The sequence below is a fragment of the Pelobates fuscus genome, chromosome 1 (genome assembly GCF_036172605.1).
Source record: "Pelobates fuscus isolate aPelFus1 chromosome 1, aPelFus1.pri, whole genome shotgun sequence".
Lineage (NCBI taxonomy): Eukaryota > Metazoa > Chordata > Amphibia > Anura > Pelobatidae > Pelobates > Pelobates fuscus.
In genome coordinates this window covers 357,814,536-357,832,852 of record NC_086317.1, presented here as the reverse complement: position 1 = coordinate 357,832,852, position 18,317 = coordinate 357,814,536, and the positions used below count along the sequence as shown (strand labels likewise).

Sequence of the window (18,317 nt, the reverse complement as noted above, 5' to 3'; positions counted from 1 at the left end):
TGGAGAATAAGGACTGATTGTTAGAGGTTAAGATAATGTAGGAGTGTTCTGATTGCAGGTAGTGTTTGCCGCTGTCATTTCTAATCATCTAAAATGATATGTGAGATTCTATCTATAAATGGGATAAAGAGCTTGGGGTGGAGTGGTGAGGGGAGGGGTGGGCAGACGGGCAACTGAGAACTGTTTTGGTTTCCAACAGGGATCATTTTAACTCAGACTGTGGAAGACAGAGATGATAGGGTCAAAAAGGCCTGCAATAAAACTATGGCATGGAGATGCACAGAAGAGGCGAGGAACTTGTAAAGAGGCCATTCTAGATTTAGTGTTAACAAATGGAGATTTGGTATCAGATATTACTGTATGTGAAAGTTTAGGATCAAGTGATCATCAGTCAGTGTGGTATAATATAAGAACAGTGACTGAGTCACACCACACAAAAACAAAAGTTTTAGACTTTAAAAAAACAGACTTTTCTAAATTTAGAATATGTGTAAAGGAGTCATTATCAGACTGGAGCAATTTAAATGGAGTCCAAGAAAAATGAGATCATTTAAAAGTTGCACTGCTGAAGGCAACACAAAATTGCATTAGGCTTGTCAGTAAAAGCAAAAAATTCAAGAAACCACTGGTGTACTCTGCAGATGTGGCCAAAAAAACAAAATGTTAGCATTTAGTAATTATAAAAAAAAAACAACAGAGTGAGGAAGACAGAATGATCTATAAGATTAGGCAGAAAGAGGCTAAGCAAGTAATAAGAGCTTCCAAATCACACACAGAAGAGAAAATAGCACAGTCAGTAAAAAAAGGGACGGAACATTTTTTAGATACATAAATGAGAAAAGGAAAGTAAATAAGGATTGTCTTAATGGTAAGGTATGTCCTTTTGCTGATGATACTAAGATATGTAGCAGGGTTGATGCTCCAGGAGGGATAAGCCAAATGGCAAATGATTTAAGTAAACTAGAAAAATGATCAGAGTTTTGGCAACTGAAAAAATGAAAAATAATCTCAGGCACTCACTGTGATTTCTTCCAGGCAGTTTATTGTTTGGGCCTGAAACCGGGTCTTTATCAATGGTCAGAGTTGTGGCAACTGGCATTTAATGTGGATAAGTGCAAGATAATGCATCTTGGATGTAAAAACCCATTGGCAGAGTACAGAATATTTGATAGAGTCCTAACCTCAACATCTGAGGAAATGGATATACGGGTGATTATTTCTGATGACTTAAAGGTAGGCAAACAATGTAATAGAGCAGAATGCTTGTTTGTTTAGGGAAAGGTATTAGCAGTAGAAAGAGAGAAGTGCTCATGCCATTGTACAGAACATTGGTGAGACCTCACTTGGAGTATTGTACGCAGTATTGGAGACCATATCTCTAGAAGGATATTGATACTTTAGAGAGAGTTCAGAGAAGGGATACTAAACTGTTTAATCGATTGCAGGATAAAACTTACAAGTAAAGGTTGAAAGAACTTAATTTGTATAGCTTGGAGGACAGACGAGACAGGGGGGATATGATAGTCGAATGGTTCTTATCTGGCGTCACATTCTATGTTTCTATCATAATTTTCTAGTAAATTATCATTACGCAGTCCATGGAATAGGAAGAGGACCAAGGTATTGCACACTGTCCATGTATATTAACCAATTGCACAGAGAGTATGGTTATAGGTAACTATGTGCTTGGATCTCTCTTGTCAGTATGCAGACTAAATGGCTGAGACATCTGCAATTTGTAACTTCTCCATTTTTAAATGTTACTGAAAAGCCATCTTGTACATTTTTCTCCAAGACACCTATTTTACCAAATGTCAAAAAGATTATTATAATGGCAGGCCCAAGTAAGACTTTAAATACTGAGCAAAGCATAACATCAAAATATTTTTTTAATATTGTGTTATTGACTTAAATTTTGGATTTTATTTTATGCTCATTCATACATGTTGTGACTGCTTTTTTATGTAAACAATAGAAAGTATTTGCTTATTGAGTAACATTTCTTTACAAATTCTTGATGTGTATGTAAGCATTCTGTTGCGCAAGATCCATACGTTCAACTGTAGTTTTAAGTAAAGAGAATTCAGATATTCCGAGTATCAGACAACTACAAAATAGAAAAGTATTCTAAAACTATGGACAATTAAAGGTACTTTGAACCACTGAAAAACCCTATTTGACAAGTTGTTTGCAGTTTTTTTTATGTTAGTGTTCTTTTAAGATATATATAAAACAGAGAGAAGGGACAAAGAAAACATGTAAAAGAAAAAACAAATAAACGTCACATTATCTCTGCAACAAATAAATTTACAAAATCCAGATATATCTTTTTTTTAAAGTGCTATACACATGGAAGTAAATTCTGTTAACTTAGAAAAAATCATTTTAATAAATTTGTTTGGCAAGAATACTCACAACACTTAGGTTCCTGCAGAAGTTTATCAGGTCATATATTGACATTTCATATCTGATGTCGGATAATGCAACTAGCCTCTTTTAGTGAATCAACATCAATATTTTATAACTGTTTACCCCTTAAAGACTGTGTGAGAGAGATTTCTAAACTAAGTGAAAAAAAAAGAAAATTAAAAAAAAACTATTTTATTCAAGCAGATAAAATGCAAGTTCAATCAGTTTGGATGTTGCAAAAGAAAATATTACAAAGTATTAACAATATTTTATTGAAAAAATATTGCTTGGTATCATAAAAATGTGAAATTGTATATACATTATTTTATTGAAAAATTACAATGGCAGATCGAAATGTATAGTTCAGGTTTTCGCACAAAAGAAATTATATCCCAGTAGATTAAGGAAGACTTAACAAGTTACAGTGGTTTAATAAGTGACTAAACAACACTATTAGAATCACACTGAAATTAAAATTTACAGGAATAAAATTTTAAATCTGACATTAAAAACAACCTTTGATGTGTTATAACAAAATAAATTACATTTTATGTGCATAAAACTAGATATGTGTAGAAACCAATTGTGTACACGTTCAGGAACTTAGTTATGAATTCAGTCTTTGAAGGGGTATACAGGAATTACAAAATTAAGTCAAAATCAAATTTCTGAACTGTAACTGTACTGATCTGATTTGTTTCCAGATATTTGAAATTGAAAACATGTTTTTTTTTTTTTTTTTTTTTTCATAAAGACATCAAAAACACAAAATAAACCCCTTTCACACTATAACATACAGGTACAATTACATGATGGGTTGTGATCATACAATACAGTAGTGAAACAAATAGTTAGGAAAAACAATATTCTGTATTAGTGGAACATCACATGTATTTTAGGTTTGTTTTTGTTTATTTATTTTATGAATTTTCCCTCAAAATTGACAAGATTATATAAAAATATTTCTCGTGTTGCAACTTACTGATCAGCCACGTACTCATCTTACTTGTGACATTTTAGGGCATAAAAGACTTAATATACAAATAAAAGTGGCTGACACAATCCCTTCATTTCACCAGATTCTTAAAATCTTATTCATTAATACTGTGACTTCAGAACAAATATTTACATGCCTGCATGCTTTAAACTATAAAGGCTTTTAAAAATCAACAGAATGACAGAACATTGTCTAAAATTATTTTCCTAAACTCTAATAATCTACTGCATACATTATACCTTCCTTGCGTTATGTCTATTTACATGTGGCCAACGCATTTCAAGCAAAGCATTTTTTTTCCTGAATCCCACAGTACTCAAGGGATTTAATGGTAATTAGTTGGGTTTTTAGAGTAGGTGCTCAAGAAGAAAATAGTAGTTTATTTTACATTCAGCAGATAGTAAAAAGTTATTTTCGCATTAAATAATTCAGTAGTTCAATATCCAAGAGCAAGTATCTTCCTTAGTTGGCCAAAATGTTTAATCTTAAGGAGCAAATATTGTTTGAACTTAAAAACATCTTGCAAGAAGAGTTTTGTAGTATTTGAGTTTCATTGAAATGTATGCCCTTATAGGAATCTTCTTCAACTGGCTTTTTTTCTGGGCTTGGTTTTGCTGGTTTAGATGTGAGAAAAATCCTCTGTTTAAGATGCCACGGTTGGAAGTTTGTGATGTGCTCAAATATCAGAACAAGTTTCATATAAAAAAAGAAGTACTGTGGGTCTTGTTGATACATATTTATACAGGTTGTCAGCAACATCTCAAATAAAATCCAACAAAAGATGTGCTACTGAAAGAATTAGAAAACTTCTTAAAACGTCTGGCTTAATAGTCACAGGTTGGCAGTCTAATATACCAGTACAGTTATAGAACACTGGTGCTCCTATGTGGAGTGTTGAGAGTTCTATTTTGTCAGGGTTTTCAAAAGTTCTCACAGAGTCCTCTACAGTTGTATGTGTGACTTCAGTACATAACACTGGTTTTTAAATAAAGTCTTCCATCTAAAAAAAAGAAAGGAATGTATTATTAATAAGTAGTAAAATAATTCAATTGTATTACACGTTTTAAAACAATTGTAGAAATTTAAACATGTTGGATAAATGCTCAAAATTGTGAATAAAACAGCACTTGGTTGGCAGACAGGTATGAAAAATGTATTATATTACTAATTTATTATTTAATTAGATTGTAGATTAGAGTAGAATTTAAAACAAATATAGAAACTAATTTTAAACACTACTGTTGCTATTCTAGTTGCTTCTACAGTACATAGGTTAAATGTTATTCTCATTAAAGTGATTAAAACATTTTTATCACGGCATGCTTTTTGGAGATTGTAATAGCCTTTAGAATTAAGAGTAGCATGAAAAATTAATAGATATTTAAAAAAAAAATTAGAATATAACTGGGAAAAGAAATAAAAGTAAATGCATTTTCAAAATACATATATTAAAATGTAAAAAAATTGAATTGGACAGTAGTATGTCATAATATACAATTTTAAAGAAGTAAAGGTTCACAAACAAAGATGAACATAAACTGATAAAAGCAATATTGTAGTGCAGCACATTGGTTTAGGCAATATAGAGTTAAAGGGAAATAAACAGATAATTTGATAAAGATACAGATAAGCACATGGAAAATGTTTCTACTATATGTTAATAATTTTACAATTGTGATTGTAATAGTTCTTAGAATATGGTCTTCATGAAATAAAGGTAAATATATAGCTAAATAGAAAATATAAATGCATGCTATATACACTCCAACTGTTACACTACAAAATAAAAGCATGTGATATTCTTTAATTTAAAAAATGTCTTTCTGCATATGTGTTAAAAATGTAACTCATAGGTAGGAACATAGCTGTGGGAAAACATAATAAACAGGAATGTTCAGGCTCAGGGTTAAAGATGTAGCCGGGTGAGGAACAGTAAAGCAGGAAAAGCAGTAAAACCACAAAATGGCAATGTTCCAAAGATCACAGAAGTTCATATTTGCTCTTGTATCAGTTTTGGGTTGTTGTTACATGCATAATGAGTCAGTTGAAAAAATGATACCATTAAAGAGGTAAGACATGCAAACGTCGAGGCTCACATCACTTTAGGTTAGTTGGAGCCTGAATGATGCCTCGTCAAAATGAAACTGTGTCAAAACTGCTATAATTGTGGCTGAATTGGCAAGGCTGCATCAAAATTAGAGCAAGGACTCTGAATTGAAATGGCTGTGCCTCCTTATAATAACAAAAAAGGAGCAAACCCTGTAGTGTTATAGAAATGCACATATACACATTTCGGAAAAATATTAGGGTAAGTTATTATGCTTTCCAGAGTGATCAGTGTGATAAAATAATAATCTTATTTAGTAGATCATATTATTTTAATAGTTTATCATTAAAATCATTACACAATAATTTGAAAGTTGTTAGCATTAAGTATATTTGTCATATTCTATCAGAGAGGGATATTATGGATAGCAGCTTTCGTGAATTTGATAAGTGTGAAGAAGGGGTAAGGGAATGGTGTCGATGGATAGGTAGGATAGACATAACATGGGTGGCTGAAGCAGGTGAGAAGAAAAGCAATACCTCTGTATGAAGCATAAAATCCCTATCAATATTATTATTATTATTGGTATTTATTTAGCACCAACATTATTCCGCAGCGCTTTACAATATTATAAAGGGGAAAAATTACAAATATACATGTTATAGGAAAAAATGATTGATGAGGACCCTGCTCAAAGGAGTTTACAATCTAGAGGAGGTGAGGTATAAAAACACAATATTAAGGTCATTGAAGGGGATAGCAACTAAGCAACAAGGCAGAAAAGTAGCTGGAAGGTGAAAGTGGAGTATTGCCCTTTATGAGAGAGCACAGACAGGTTTGTGAAATAAAAGTTACTCTGGAAGGCCATAAGCTTTTCTGAAAAGTTGGGTTTTGAGGGACTTCTTAAATGATTGAAGACTAGGGGAGATTCTGATGGGGGTAAGCAAGTCATTCCAAAGGAAAGGAACTCCCCACGAGGAGTCTTGCAAGTGTGTGATAACAGTAAAATTGCAAGCAGGGCAGGAGAAGGTCACCAGCAGAGTGGTGAGGCCAAGAAAGGCATACCTACGAATTAGTGAAGAAATGTAATATGGGGTAGACTTGTTTAGAGCTTTATAGGTCATGTTTAATATTTTGCATTGACTCATACAGGATACAGGAAGCCAATGTAAGGATTGGCAAAGGGTGAGGGGAGTGACAGGAGAGAAAAATCAGCCTGGCAGCAGCTTTTATTACAGACTGTATCAAGGCAGTATAATTTCAGGAGAGACCAATTAGGAGAGAAGCATAGTAGTCAATGAGATAAATTACTAGAGCATAGACAAGCTGCTTAATAACATCTTGCGTAAGAAAGGGGCAGATGCAAGTAATGTTTTTAAGGTGGAATTGGCAGGACGTGGCAACAGATCCCCACAAATAGTGGTTACAATATTTTGTTAGAAATATCTTATAAACTGTAACAAAAACATAAAAGTGCTAACAGAATACATAAAAACTAAATTTCTAACCATTAGGGAAAATACAGCATGCTTGATTACTACAGTATACAATTATCATAGCGTTAAAATATATTGCTAAAAATGAGGTGAGTAGTTAACCATTCATTTATCTCATGACATGCCAGGAATGATTTATGTGAGTGATTCAGTCATCATTAAGGTTATATGATTTACAAATGTGAACGTACAATAGCAAACAGTTTGCATATGTTGAAATGTATCCAGGACTGCACCTTTTCTGTGGATTTCCCTTCCCTTCTCCATTATACTTTCACCCAGTCTCCACTGATTCAAAAAATCTTTGAAAACACACTTCTTCAGGAACACATATCATTTAAACTGTTAGCGGATTTTCAAACCCCCCCCCTCCCCCCACCACCACCACCATGACTCCTCTCGTGCCAAAAATAACCTACTAAGTTCCCACTTCCTCTAGCATGTAAGCTCATTGAGCAGGGCCCTCAACCCCTCTGTTCCTGTGCATCCATTTGTCTAGTTACAATTACATGTCTGTTAGTCCACCCATTGTACAGCGCTATGGAATTTTGCTGAGACTATATAAATAATAAAATAATAATAATGTATCTATCTATTTGACTTGGAGATTTATTTAATGCCGAACTGCAATTTGGCCAAATTTGGGCTGATTGGGTAACTGGATAAATTCCTGGTCCAAGAGAACCATGCAATGCTGAATATGTGTGGTTTGGGTCATTTTTCTGAATTCGCCCATGGCACCAAAAAAAAAAAAGAGATTAAATTGATTAATGGATAGAGTGCAGTCATTAAATGTTGATTTTATTCACAGATCAGGTGAGAACTGAAAAATAGAGGGAAATAAAGGATGAGCAATTTAAAAAAAATCTATATTCTTTTTTTCCCCCTCTATATGTTAGGAACATTATTGGTTCTGAAAATTCTGCCCATTCAAACATACTTCCGTCCAAAATGCTGGTGGCACGAAAAATTTTCTATTATCAGGAAAAAGGGTTTCTCATTATATAAAAGTATATCTATCTATCTATCTGTCTATCTATCAAAGAACACCTAGAAAAAACAGCCCTGGAAACAGTATTGCTTATTTGCCAGCAGATGGCAGTAGACCAAATCTTAAAGCAACCTCCAGTAACAAATGCTATGCAATCATGCAATGATAATAATTTTGCCTAGAAAAGGATAAGAAAAATCCAGTTTGTTCTGTTGTATAGAGGTTTGATAGGTTTATCTTAATAAAACATAGCAAGGCAATATCTAGTTGGTGTTTAATGACAGGGAAGAACTATAGTTGCCTAATCAAATGAACTCTAAAGTACACCTAAAACAAAAACAAAAAAGTTATTAATTTGTGATGTTCAGTATAACTAACTGAAGTTTATTCAAGCAAGGTTTCAGCTAATTAAAGTATTTTTTCAGCATTTAATACTATGCATACTATTTAAAGCAATGAATCATTAACATTTTGAACGTCGGTTTGTAGCTAGACATATTGTAACAACTGTGTTACATGAAAGGTACTTGGGACTCAGGTATTAGTAACTATTGTATTATTGCAGTCTGTGCCTATAATGTTAGTGCCATCTAATGGTTATTTTATGTATTGTTTTTGTTGTGTGTACTTTATTTTCACTTATTGACCCCTTTCAATATGCTCATTATTCACAGTATTCAAAGTTACATAGTTACATAGCTGAAAAGACACATCAAATTCAGGCTCTCACATTTGTTTTTGCTGTTGATCCAAAAGAAGGCAAAAAAACCCAGTCTGACAAACATCCAGTTTTGCAACAAACTTGGAAAAAATGCCAGAATGGCAGTCCGATATCTTCTTGAATCAAGAAGCTATTACCCCACTAATTAAAACATATGTCCTTGTATATTATGTTTTTGCCAGTATTTTTCCATTTGCTAGTTAAACATCTATATGGGCTTTGATAAAGCCATAACTTCCGGCAGAGAATTCCACATCCAAATTGTTCTTACTGTAAAAACCCTTTCCTTTGCCTTAGACTAAATCGCCATTCTTCCAGTCTAAATGCATGAGCTCGTATCCTAAGTATAGTCTTGTTTATTAGCTACACTAGCTAGTCTACTTACTTAATTTGCTTATTCTATCTCTCCAACAGTATTACTGGGTTTTTCTCTTGTTATAGATGTAATGTTTTTATTGTATTTCATTTACATTGTTGTTTGTAACCAATACTTTACAGTAGACAGAAACAATGTGTTTAGTAAAATAAATCTTGTTTATTTTTGGCTCAGACATTTTTTTTAGGAGGCTTGTGGGGGATCTGCCTGCAAAAGAGAATGACTTTGGCATGCATAGGATAAAACGTTGAGGGTATAGAGCTTACCAAGAAGATCTACTGAAATACCAAGACAGATGGAATTATTCTAACCCTGTGGTGGTATATTCAAGTAGACGAGTTACAGAGTGAATCTCTAGTCTGGTACAATAAAGACTATTTCAGGCTCTATAGAGGTTCTACTCAGCACTTTCAAATCTGGTTGATTAACACTCTCTATTGGCTTTTTGCTAACAATAATCCTGTAATCACAGTCCAAGCTTTCATTGCAGGGTTGATAATTTGCTGTCTGGTGTTCAGCAGCTGGTGGTAACCAGAAAATGGATGTTGCCAACAGTATCACAACATGCAGTGGCATTCAGATCCATCCAAATGACTAACAGATGCAAAACAAAAATGAAATATCTTGAATTAAAACTGAAATCAAATGTAGTTATTGAATAAATCATATTTTCTTTCTGACAAATTATGTTTTTGCATGTTTTTACAGCTGAAATTTAATTTATACAAAGAACAAAAAGGCATTTTTAGAGTTGTATATATATTCAACTGTTTGTGGTGTAACTTAGAGTTAAATGATGCAGAAAGCAAGATAATATGTTTGTTCTGTAGACATTCCAAGCTTAAACAGATTTTTTTGAAGACTTCAATTATAAAAACATTTAAAACACACAAAGTTGCACAATTTTTATTTTAATGAAGATGAGAAGTTCATTAAAGAAGATAAATATTTCATTAGATGTTAAATAAAACAAAGAGATTTTTGGCTTCTCTCAGCACAAAATTCCTTTGAAAGATTAATTAATACATGCAAATTATGCAAATTAGACCCATGCAAATATTTTATGAAGACAATTAAGGGACCCATTAATTACTGCTTTTTTTGCTTCAGTGAGATTCATTCATTTAATTTTAATTTCACTTTAACTGTTTTGATGTATAAGCTTGCTGCTAAGAACTTTATCTTTCCTAGTGGGTCACTTAAACATATAAATTTCATCAACTGAGCAGCATGGTAAAACTGTAAAAGGTATTCTCATGACTATGTTTTGTATCAAGAGAAATGTTTAACACAATGCAGTCCTAGAAAGAAGTAAACTGCTGAAGAACGTGATCTCATTCTTGGCTGGAGTTCAACTGCTGCAAAAGCAATTAATTTGCTTTGGCTGTTCTAATATAGGGGAATTAGAAAGTGTGACACAAAACAAATAGAAATAATTAGTTCTCCAAAATGATGTTCTCATTAATATAGTTTGAACATTTGAAGAAAAAAAAAATCATGATTATGTTATATATGAATTCTGGTCCTTCCAAATGAAGGTAAGATAATGTAACCAATTCTGGACATCTTCGTTAGCATTGTAGCTGCATTTATTGTTAATGTAGTGGTACACATTTAGGAGATTGTAACCAATCTGTATTTATGCATTAGGTAATACAGACAGCCAAGTAATATTTTATTATATTCTTTTAGAATCATTATGTTGCATTCCTCTTTTACAATGATGGATAACCTTGGAAATGCAAATATGTGGAGCCAGGCTTCCAACTGTTCTGCATTTGGAAGTACAGTCCTGATTTCAGGGATCTGTCCCACTGTCCTGATTACGATCTCTGATGTCCCACTTCCAGGGATACCAGGGAACTCTTCCAAAGGCAGCACAGTGAGAGGGCATGCTTGCTCTGTGCATCACGATGTAGGACTATGCAAAGAGTGCTTCAGCCACCCTCTCTGCATGGTCCTTTAGGTTGATTGCTGGCCAGCGGTTTTTAATTGACGATACACAGTGCAATTAATTCCAATTTTATATTAACTACAGCATTATAAATAAAATTCGATTTTTATATGATTTTATATTTTTATATTTTTATACCCTGATTATAATAGGCTTGTTTGTTGTGGGGTTTTGTTCTTAGTGTGTCGGTTATATGAATCATATTTTCCATGGTTTATAGGAATAGTGTTTCGCAATCACACATAAATATATAGTTATTTCAAAAATATTTGGTAACCGGTCAATGAATATGCCCTAAATTAACACAAGCACTAAGTTTTCTTCCCAAGAAAAGAGCCTCCCACTGGTTCTGCCCTTCCACTCACCTATTGCAGTGAGTGAAGTGGCAAAAACAGTTTGGGTAGGCTGATACATATGTGGCTTATATAAATAACTAACTTGACAGACATAGTTGCTGAAATGGTTAAAGTTATTAAGGGGAAGACATTATTAAACTATGGTGGAGGAAATAGCCAGTGGGTCCTTATATATTCCCATATATTCCATATAGGAAGAGGATCAATAACCAAATAGGTGGGCATTTGCCCAACTAATTCAAACCTTCATCCCTTAAGCTGTAGTGTAAGACTATGAATTAAAAAAGAGGGGGTGAGGGCATTGTGGGAGCCAGAGCTATAGGCTGCCTGGTAAGACACTATTCAAGATAGAGCTCCATGCAAGACTGTATTTTACTTATTTTTAATTAACTTTTCCTGTTAGTACAAACATCACTGTCTCATTTTACTTCTATTAATATGTGGAAACAGTCACAGCAGAAATGTATTACTGTAATATTGGCAACTTATTGTTCAGTGGCAGAATGATCTTCTAAGATGGTCATTAATAAAACAAACTCTTCATCCTGAGAGGAACTCTATTTATATGTGTTGGGTGTCATTATCTGCAAAGGTGGATAACATCATGCATCTTCAAACAATGACGTAGCTAAGCCTACTACCAAGCAGCACTTAAAATCCCTTATCTAGTACATTCAATCTACTTCTCCTGCCAACATCTCTATTACTAGGGAAGAAATATGTAACCTTACAGGTTGGTTAAAGGCGGAAGATGCCATTGACATAAAAGTCCAACAGTGACTATTGAACAATTTCAATATATCAAGCCCAAGCAGAGATCTCTCACAAACTATCAGAACAGGAAGACGGAAACTGACAAAAGATCATAAACATAGGAGATATATCTGAAGAGATTCATGTTGCTGAAATGCCCCACTATTTATGTCAACTCCTTCTCCAACTACTGCCACCAAATAGCAACGTTACTGTTTGTAAGAGAAATAGCCATCAGTTTTTCCCTATTTCTACTTTTGAGTGAGACATTTTGAACTCTGTTATGAAATCCTAGGTGTGCAGTTTTTACACATTTGGTCACACTTTTACATTGATGTCAAAGGGTTGGGAAAATCCCTTAACAGGACACTCCATACCCCTAAAGCACTCCAGCTTGATGAAGTTATTTATGAGTAAATGGTGTGCCTTCTTTTTTGTTTTCCAAAAAGTACAGATTTCGAAACCTTTATGAATTAACCTTTTTACACCCCCTAGCTGTCATCTGGTTCTGTTACATTCTAGTTGTTTAATTCAGTGCAGCTAAATGTAAGAGGCAGGGAATTGCTGAGGGCACCTGCCTTGCAAAAACTTCTCATTGAGTTGCGTTGGAAATCTGTGATTGGACAGCAACAGTAGGTCTGGCCTGTGAGGAAGAGTAGGGATTGCAAAGGCTGTAGAAAAGAGATCTGTAGATTTTACAAGATATTTTTAGATATAACTGAAATGAAAAAAATCATATTTAAATATATGCATATTTTAATGGGGTATATCTATTACACAGAGATGATTTGTGTATTTATTTATCTGGTATTTGGGCAGTGCCACTTAATATGAAAGTTCTGCAAATAACTTGTTGTGAAGGTGATAAATGAATGCATCATATAATCCTTAATTTAACAGATGATCATATATTGTAATGAGTAAAGTTTAATAGAGCCATATAGTGTTATTTGGATACAGCATGACTCAGGTTAACAAATATTCAAATGTATGCATGTAGCCTTTGGTACTATCCACCGGATTCGCAATATCCTTGAGAATTACAGAAGAACAAGTTAAAGGTCTCTTTGCCAGCTGTAAAGAGATTTAGGAGGAGCAGTCTGATTAAGGAAATATGGTTTCTTATTTGAACTCAAGGGAAATGTTATGTCTTTCTAGTACTTTGCTTTATCTGAAAAAAAGATTTAAACATAATGTATTCTTAGCTTTCACATTAAAATGTATGAGGCGAGGTTACTTGGAGATATAATTACGCAGTAAAGGGGAAGAATTCAGTGCTTTTGAAGGAAGTTCTTAATGTTCCATTTCATAGATCGATCCAGGTGTAGACTTAATGTCCTTATTTAACATTTATTTTGAAGTGAATATACAGATAAAATGTCTTTGCCAACAAAAATGTGATCAATATTCACTTTTCAACGAAAAAGTTATTTTTGCAAAAGTTAAAAAAGTTACTAATTTGCAAACTGCTTAAACATGAGAACTTTTTCTTGGTCACATTCTGTTCTCAAGAAAATTGATTAAACGGTCTCAGATAATCCACGTTTCTTTATCATCATATTACTGATTAACGCTCTATCATTTTTTCAGTCATACACTTTTTATTTATATAATAAAACCTAATGTGTTTGATTCATTATTTTAATATACATAAGGTTAAGGGAGCTGTGATGAGTAGTTGTGATGAATTAAAAATAAACTTCCTTTGGGAGCAAATTTGGGTAGTATTTCACCCTTGTTTCCGGTTAGTTTTTGACCTCTTACTTTCCTGCTTGATTCTTGTTAGGGTCAAATTAGTTTATTGTATGGTACAAAGCCTTGATAATAATAATAATAGAATATTAATTGCAACAACAACAAAAATGTAAATGTCATAACTCCATTGTAATGTCTAAACTGTTTTTAATGTTATGTTTATTACGACTTATTTAAAGTGTTATTATAAATTAAATGTCATGTTAAGCACCAAGCAGCACTACAAAGTTTGGTTAATTTTATTTTGGTTAGTTGGTTTGCGTCATGGATTGTGTATAATGTTACTTTTTTTCCCATAGCAATTATTTCAAAAAAGTGTGCATCTTAATCCTGAACTGCCAGTGAAATTTATTTAGAAACTAATTATATTATCCGTAATCTTATTATAATATTGCACAGCAATGTATTCATTCATTTTTAGATGCTTAAACACATAGAATTGGCTATCCAATACCATGTAAACAACAGGTAGAACAGGTATGTTCATTAATTATGGAATCTATTCACCAAAGATAATTTTTTTTTCTGTATGGACAGTAAAGTTGTAGAATTTAGACCAAAGCAGACACGTTATAAAAAAAATCTTATATGCTAACCTAATTTCACTTTTTAATGCATCAAATCTGATTTTAAAAAATATTAAAACTACATTTGTTACAACAAAATATTATTTATATATCTTCTTTAAATAATCACAGAATATAATCATTGAACATTTAAAAAGTAGCCTTTTACAGTATGCATATACACACACAAGATTTTCTGTAGATGTACATTTAAAGAGAAAGCAATGGTTTTGCTTTAGGTCGTCATTTTCTACTCCAATTACAAAAGAAAATCAATACCATATTGTATGAAGAGTCAAATATCTACAGAAAATAAAGTAATCTTCAAAGAGGATACATATGTCTAAATGCATTTTTTTCAGATTAAATAAAAAATAGAATCAATCAATGTCAATGTTTTTTTTTTTTTTGGACAGTACATCTTTTAACCACAGATAATACAGAGAAAAAGTAATTCTGTTGCCCTTCAGCAAAATTAGTTGGCATTTTTAGTTATGTTCACATTTTGAAAAAATAGTGTTTGCTAACACAATTATTAACAGTGGAACCCAATCAATGTACAGTGAATAAACCAGAATATCTGACAATGTCCTACTTAATGGAACTAACTTAAATAATAATTTTGATTTCGGAAAACTACTAAGTGCTATATTACCCTACTTAAAAAGTCTGCAATAAAAAGTAATGTGGATTGTTATATTATGTTAATTTGCCATTTTATTAGGACAGATAGGAATGTAATTTTTCTACAAAGTAAAGTGAAAATATCTTATTTCAAGAACACAAGATGTCACAGTCAAATATTAAATGCTTAATATACAAATGGATCAATAAACTATTATTTTTAGCTGGCCAAAATTAATTTATCCTAGTAATTAACAACATTATGGGCTTGACCTTGTTTGCACTTGCATTCAATTCAGCCAGATGGTAAGCTGCATGGTTGAATAGCATGCTATAACAAGAGAACACTGATATGCAAAGATCTAGATTTATAGACTATGGATAGCCTACCTTGTATTGTCCTTTCAGCATCTGTTCTGCCCCCATTGCGGTCAGATTCTATCTCTGGAGTTAAAGACTCTAAGAGGAATCAAAGTTAAACATCTTAAATAAAACTGATGGTTATTACTATGTAATATGTAATTTAAATTACTAATTGCATTGCATGTATTTTTACGTATTATTTTGTTATGAATTAACTACATTTAAAACAAATTATATAAAAATAACTAGATCTTCTTAGCACCAACTTCTTTTGATTGGCCGAAGGATTGGTAGTTGTATTGCTGTATTCAGCAATGAAATCTCCATATATTTCTTAGTTCAATAGGCCTATATATAGGGGTAAAGCATGTGACATTCTGGAGACATGGGTTCTGGAGACATTATAACACGCCACAATAAATGAAGATCAAGTGGTTTAAAAATACCTCAAAACCCCGAATTGACATTTTTTGCCCCAAATGCTTGCATTATATTAGATTATGTTTTTTAGTGTTGACCCTGAAAACACATTGCTGAGATCAGTAATCATCACTATATTTGGAGAAAAAAAAATATTTTAGGAATGAATGGAGTTCAAAAGCTGGCCACCAAGAGGTTTCTTCACATATGTTCACTTTCCACAAATACATTGGATTGTACTATATAGGAACTTTTTTAGTCTCACCATTAAGGACTCGGAGACCTTCTGAGGATGCTGCTTGTTTCAATGCCTGCTCAGCTTGCTCCCTCCTCTTTGTTTCAAATTCTAGGGCTTCCTGTAATTTCCTTTTTGCTTTCTTCTCTTTCTTAAGTCTTTTTTGAATTATTGCTGAAACAGGAAATTCCAGTTTTGTTATTTAGGTTGACTATTTCTTCATTGTATATAGTACAGTCACAATACATTATCTTCAAGGCAAGTCTTTGACCTTTACTTAATGAGATATGAAAGTTCTTAATTCCTAAAAACTGCTTAGCAACATTCCAAGAAATAATACGAAATGTATTTTTAGCATTTTATAAACAACTACAGATCATAGCTAGTGACAGAAAGACCAGCTGCTGACTGCTTCTCTAACTGAATGATTCAAATTAATTGTCAAACAAGAAGAACAAGTATATAAAGCATTCCGTGTGATTACTAGAAGCACTGGAAAAGACTTGTGTAGCTTTTAAGTGATGCAAAAATATACAAACACAACATATAGTACATATAGAAATATTCAAATAGAATATAACAAAAGTGTAGCATTGGAAATGATAGGTGATGACAAAACACAAGGGAATATTGGGAACTGTAAACAATGATAGCGGCCCTTCTCGTTCTACTTATCCCTGAGCAGTCAGGTATGAATAAAATGTGTGATAGTAGTAACATTTCTACACCTAATATGTCATATAATATACTTATTAATTTAGGGGAACTACACTATGGTTCTTAGACATCTCCCAGTCTGCCCACGACATCTCCCAATCTCTGAACATCATAGAGTATCAAACCTAAAATGCAAAGTGGAAATCTGTTTTATAGATGATTTACTATACTTATCTGGCAAGTTAACTAACTACACTGCACTTTAACTAACTAGACAGGTTTACATCTGAATCCACTGTTAATATTAAATCCTGTAAACTATTTAAAAGAGCAAGAAGCTTTAACTTGTCCTAAGTTATTGTAAAAAAAATAAAAATAGTGAAAATCTATATTGTTGGTCTGATAAATCACACACATATATATACAAGCTAAAATACTGAGTGTGATTTGTACATTAAAATAATGTAATATGGGGGCGGGGCCTGACAGCAAAGATGGCCAGTCGCACTTGTTCAGAGCTCCTGCAACTACGGACGGACTTCTGAGGATACCAACTGACTAAGTGGCATCAACGGCACACGGAGACCGGGATCAAACGCAGTAAAGCACCCTGATCACACCGGTACCGGTCCTCCACCGAAGCGCCACGGAAAACCTCCATCCGATCATGAGGCCTAATTCTGAGCAAAGCCTGCGGACTGGGGGAGGCGGCCGATTCCCCGGTGCGGGACGTGCTCCGGAACAGAAGCCTACTGCAGCCCTGCTACCCCCCCTTGTGGACCGGCGGGGGTCATCCCGGTCCCCGCTGGGGACGGTTACCCCCACACTAATAACCGTACAAGCGGCGGAAATAACTACTGCGCGGAACTCTCGAGACTCGGCCAAGATGGCGGCGCAACCGCGGCCTAAGACCAAACAACTACGCCTCACACCTCCCAAGCATACAGGGGACTTCGTGGACCTCATGCGCACCCATCTATGGGCAAAGCTTAAGGCCCGGAGACAATCCTACCGGTTGGCGATGAAAAAGGTGTTGGCGTGGATCCGTCCGACCACTCGGCACACCCTACCATTGTGCCCTCCTCCTAACCCCAGAGCAACCTCTAGACTAAGCAGGAACCGAAGCTCCATCACGCGGGAAACCGCTGAAACGCCTGCAAAATCTTGTGGCCCCACGCTACTGAGGGTGCCAATTCCTCGCTCAGCGATTGCGGAAACCGGCAACCAGCACAGCACAAAACCCCACGCTGACAACCACAAAGCCCAAAGTGAAGCAGTACCAGTCGCAGCGAAGCTGACCCCAGGGAGGCAAAGCTGTCGGGAAGCCCACACACGGCCCAATGGGGAGGGATCCCAGAAATCACTTGCTGGCAGACGGAACAGACAGAGAGCCCAGCCACGACCCATCGGAGGAAAAACCCTGAAGGGGCACTTACCCTGTCGCAAAGGTACACCCAGCACCCAAGAGGCGCATACACGCTGCCAGCGGCTCAGCAGAGCAGGCATCGGCTGAACACAGAGATCTCTGCAGACTGAGGCCTGGACACACTACTAACTGAGGCCTAAGCACCGACACAGACTCTCAGTGCACCCGGCT

The 18,317-nt window shown here is 34.4% G+C and overlaps 1 protein-coding gene across 2 annotated transcripts in view; it reads right to left on the bottom strand.

The window, feature by feature from the left end:
* Positions 1–2,678: 2,678 nt before the first annotated feature.
* The window catches only part of DACH1 (dachshund family transcription factor 1), a 326,763-nt gene continuing 311,124 nt past the window's right edge, over positions 2,679–18,317 (bottom strand). For both annotated transcript variants that reach the window (XM_063425939.1, XM_063425940.1), the window contains 3 exons: positions 16,094–16,237; positions 15,436–15,504; positions 2,679–4,406 (listed from right to left, as the gene is read on the bottom strand). In XM_063425939.1, the coding sequence (XP_063282009.1) occupies positions 4,369–4,406; positions 15,436–15,504; positions 16,094–16,237 (251 nt within the window). In that variant the 3' untranslated portion in view covers positions 2,679–4,368. The remainder of the gene's footprint in view (positions 4,407–15,435; positions 15,505–16,093; positions 16,238–18,317) is intronic.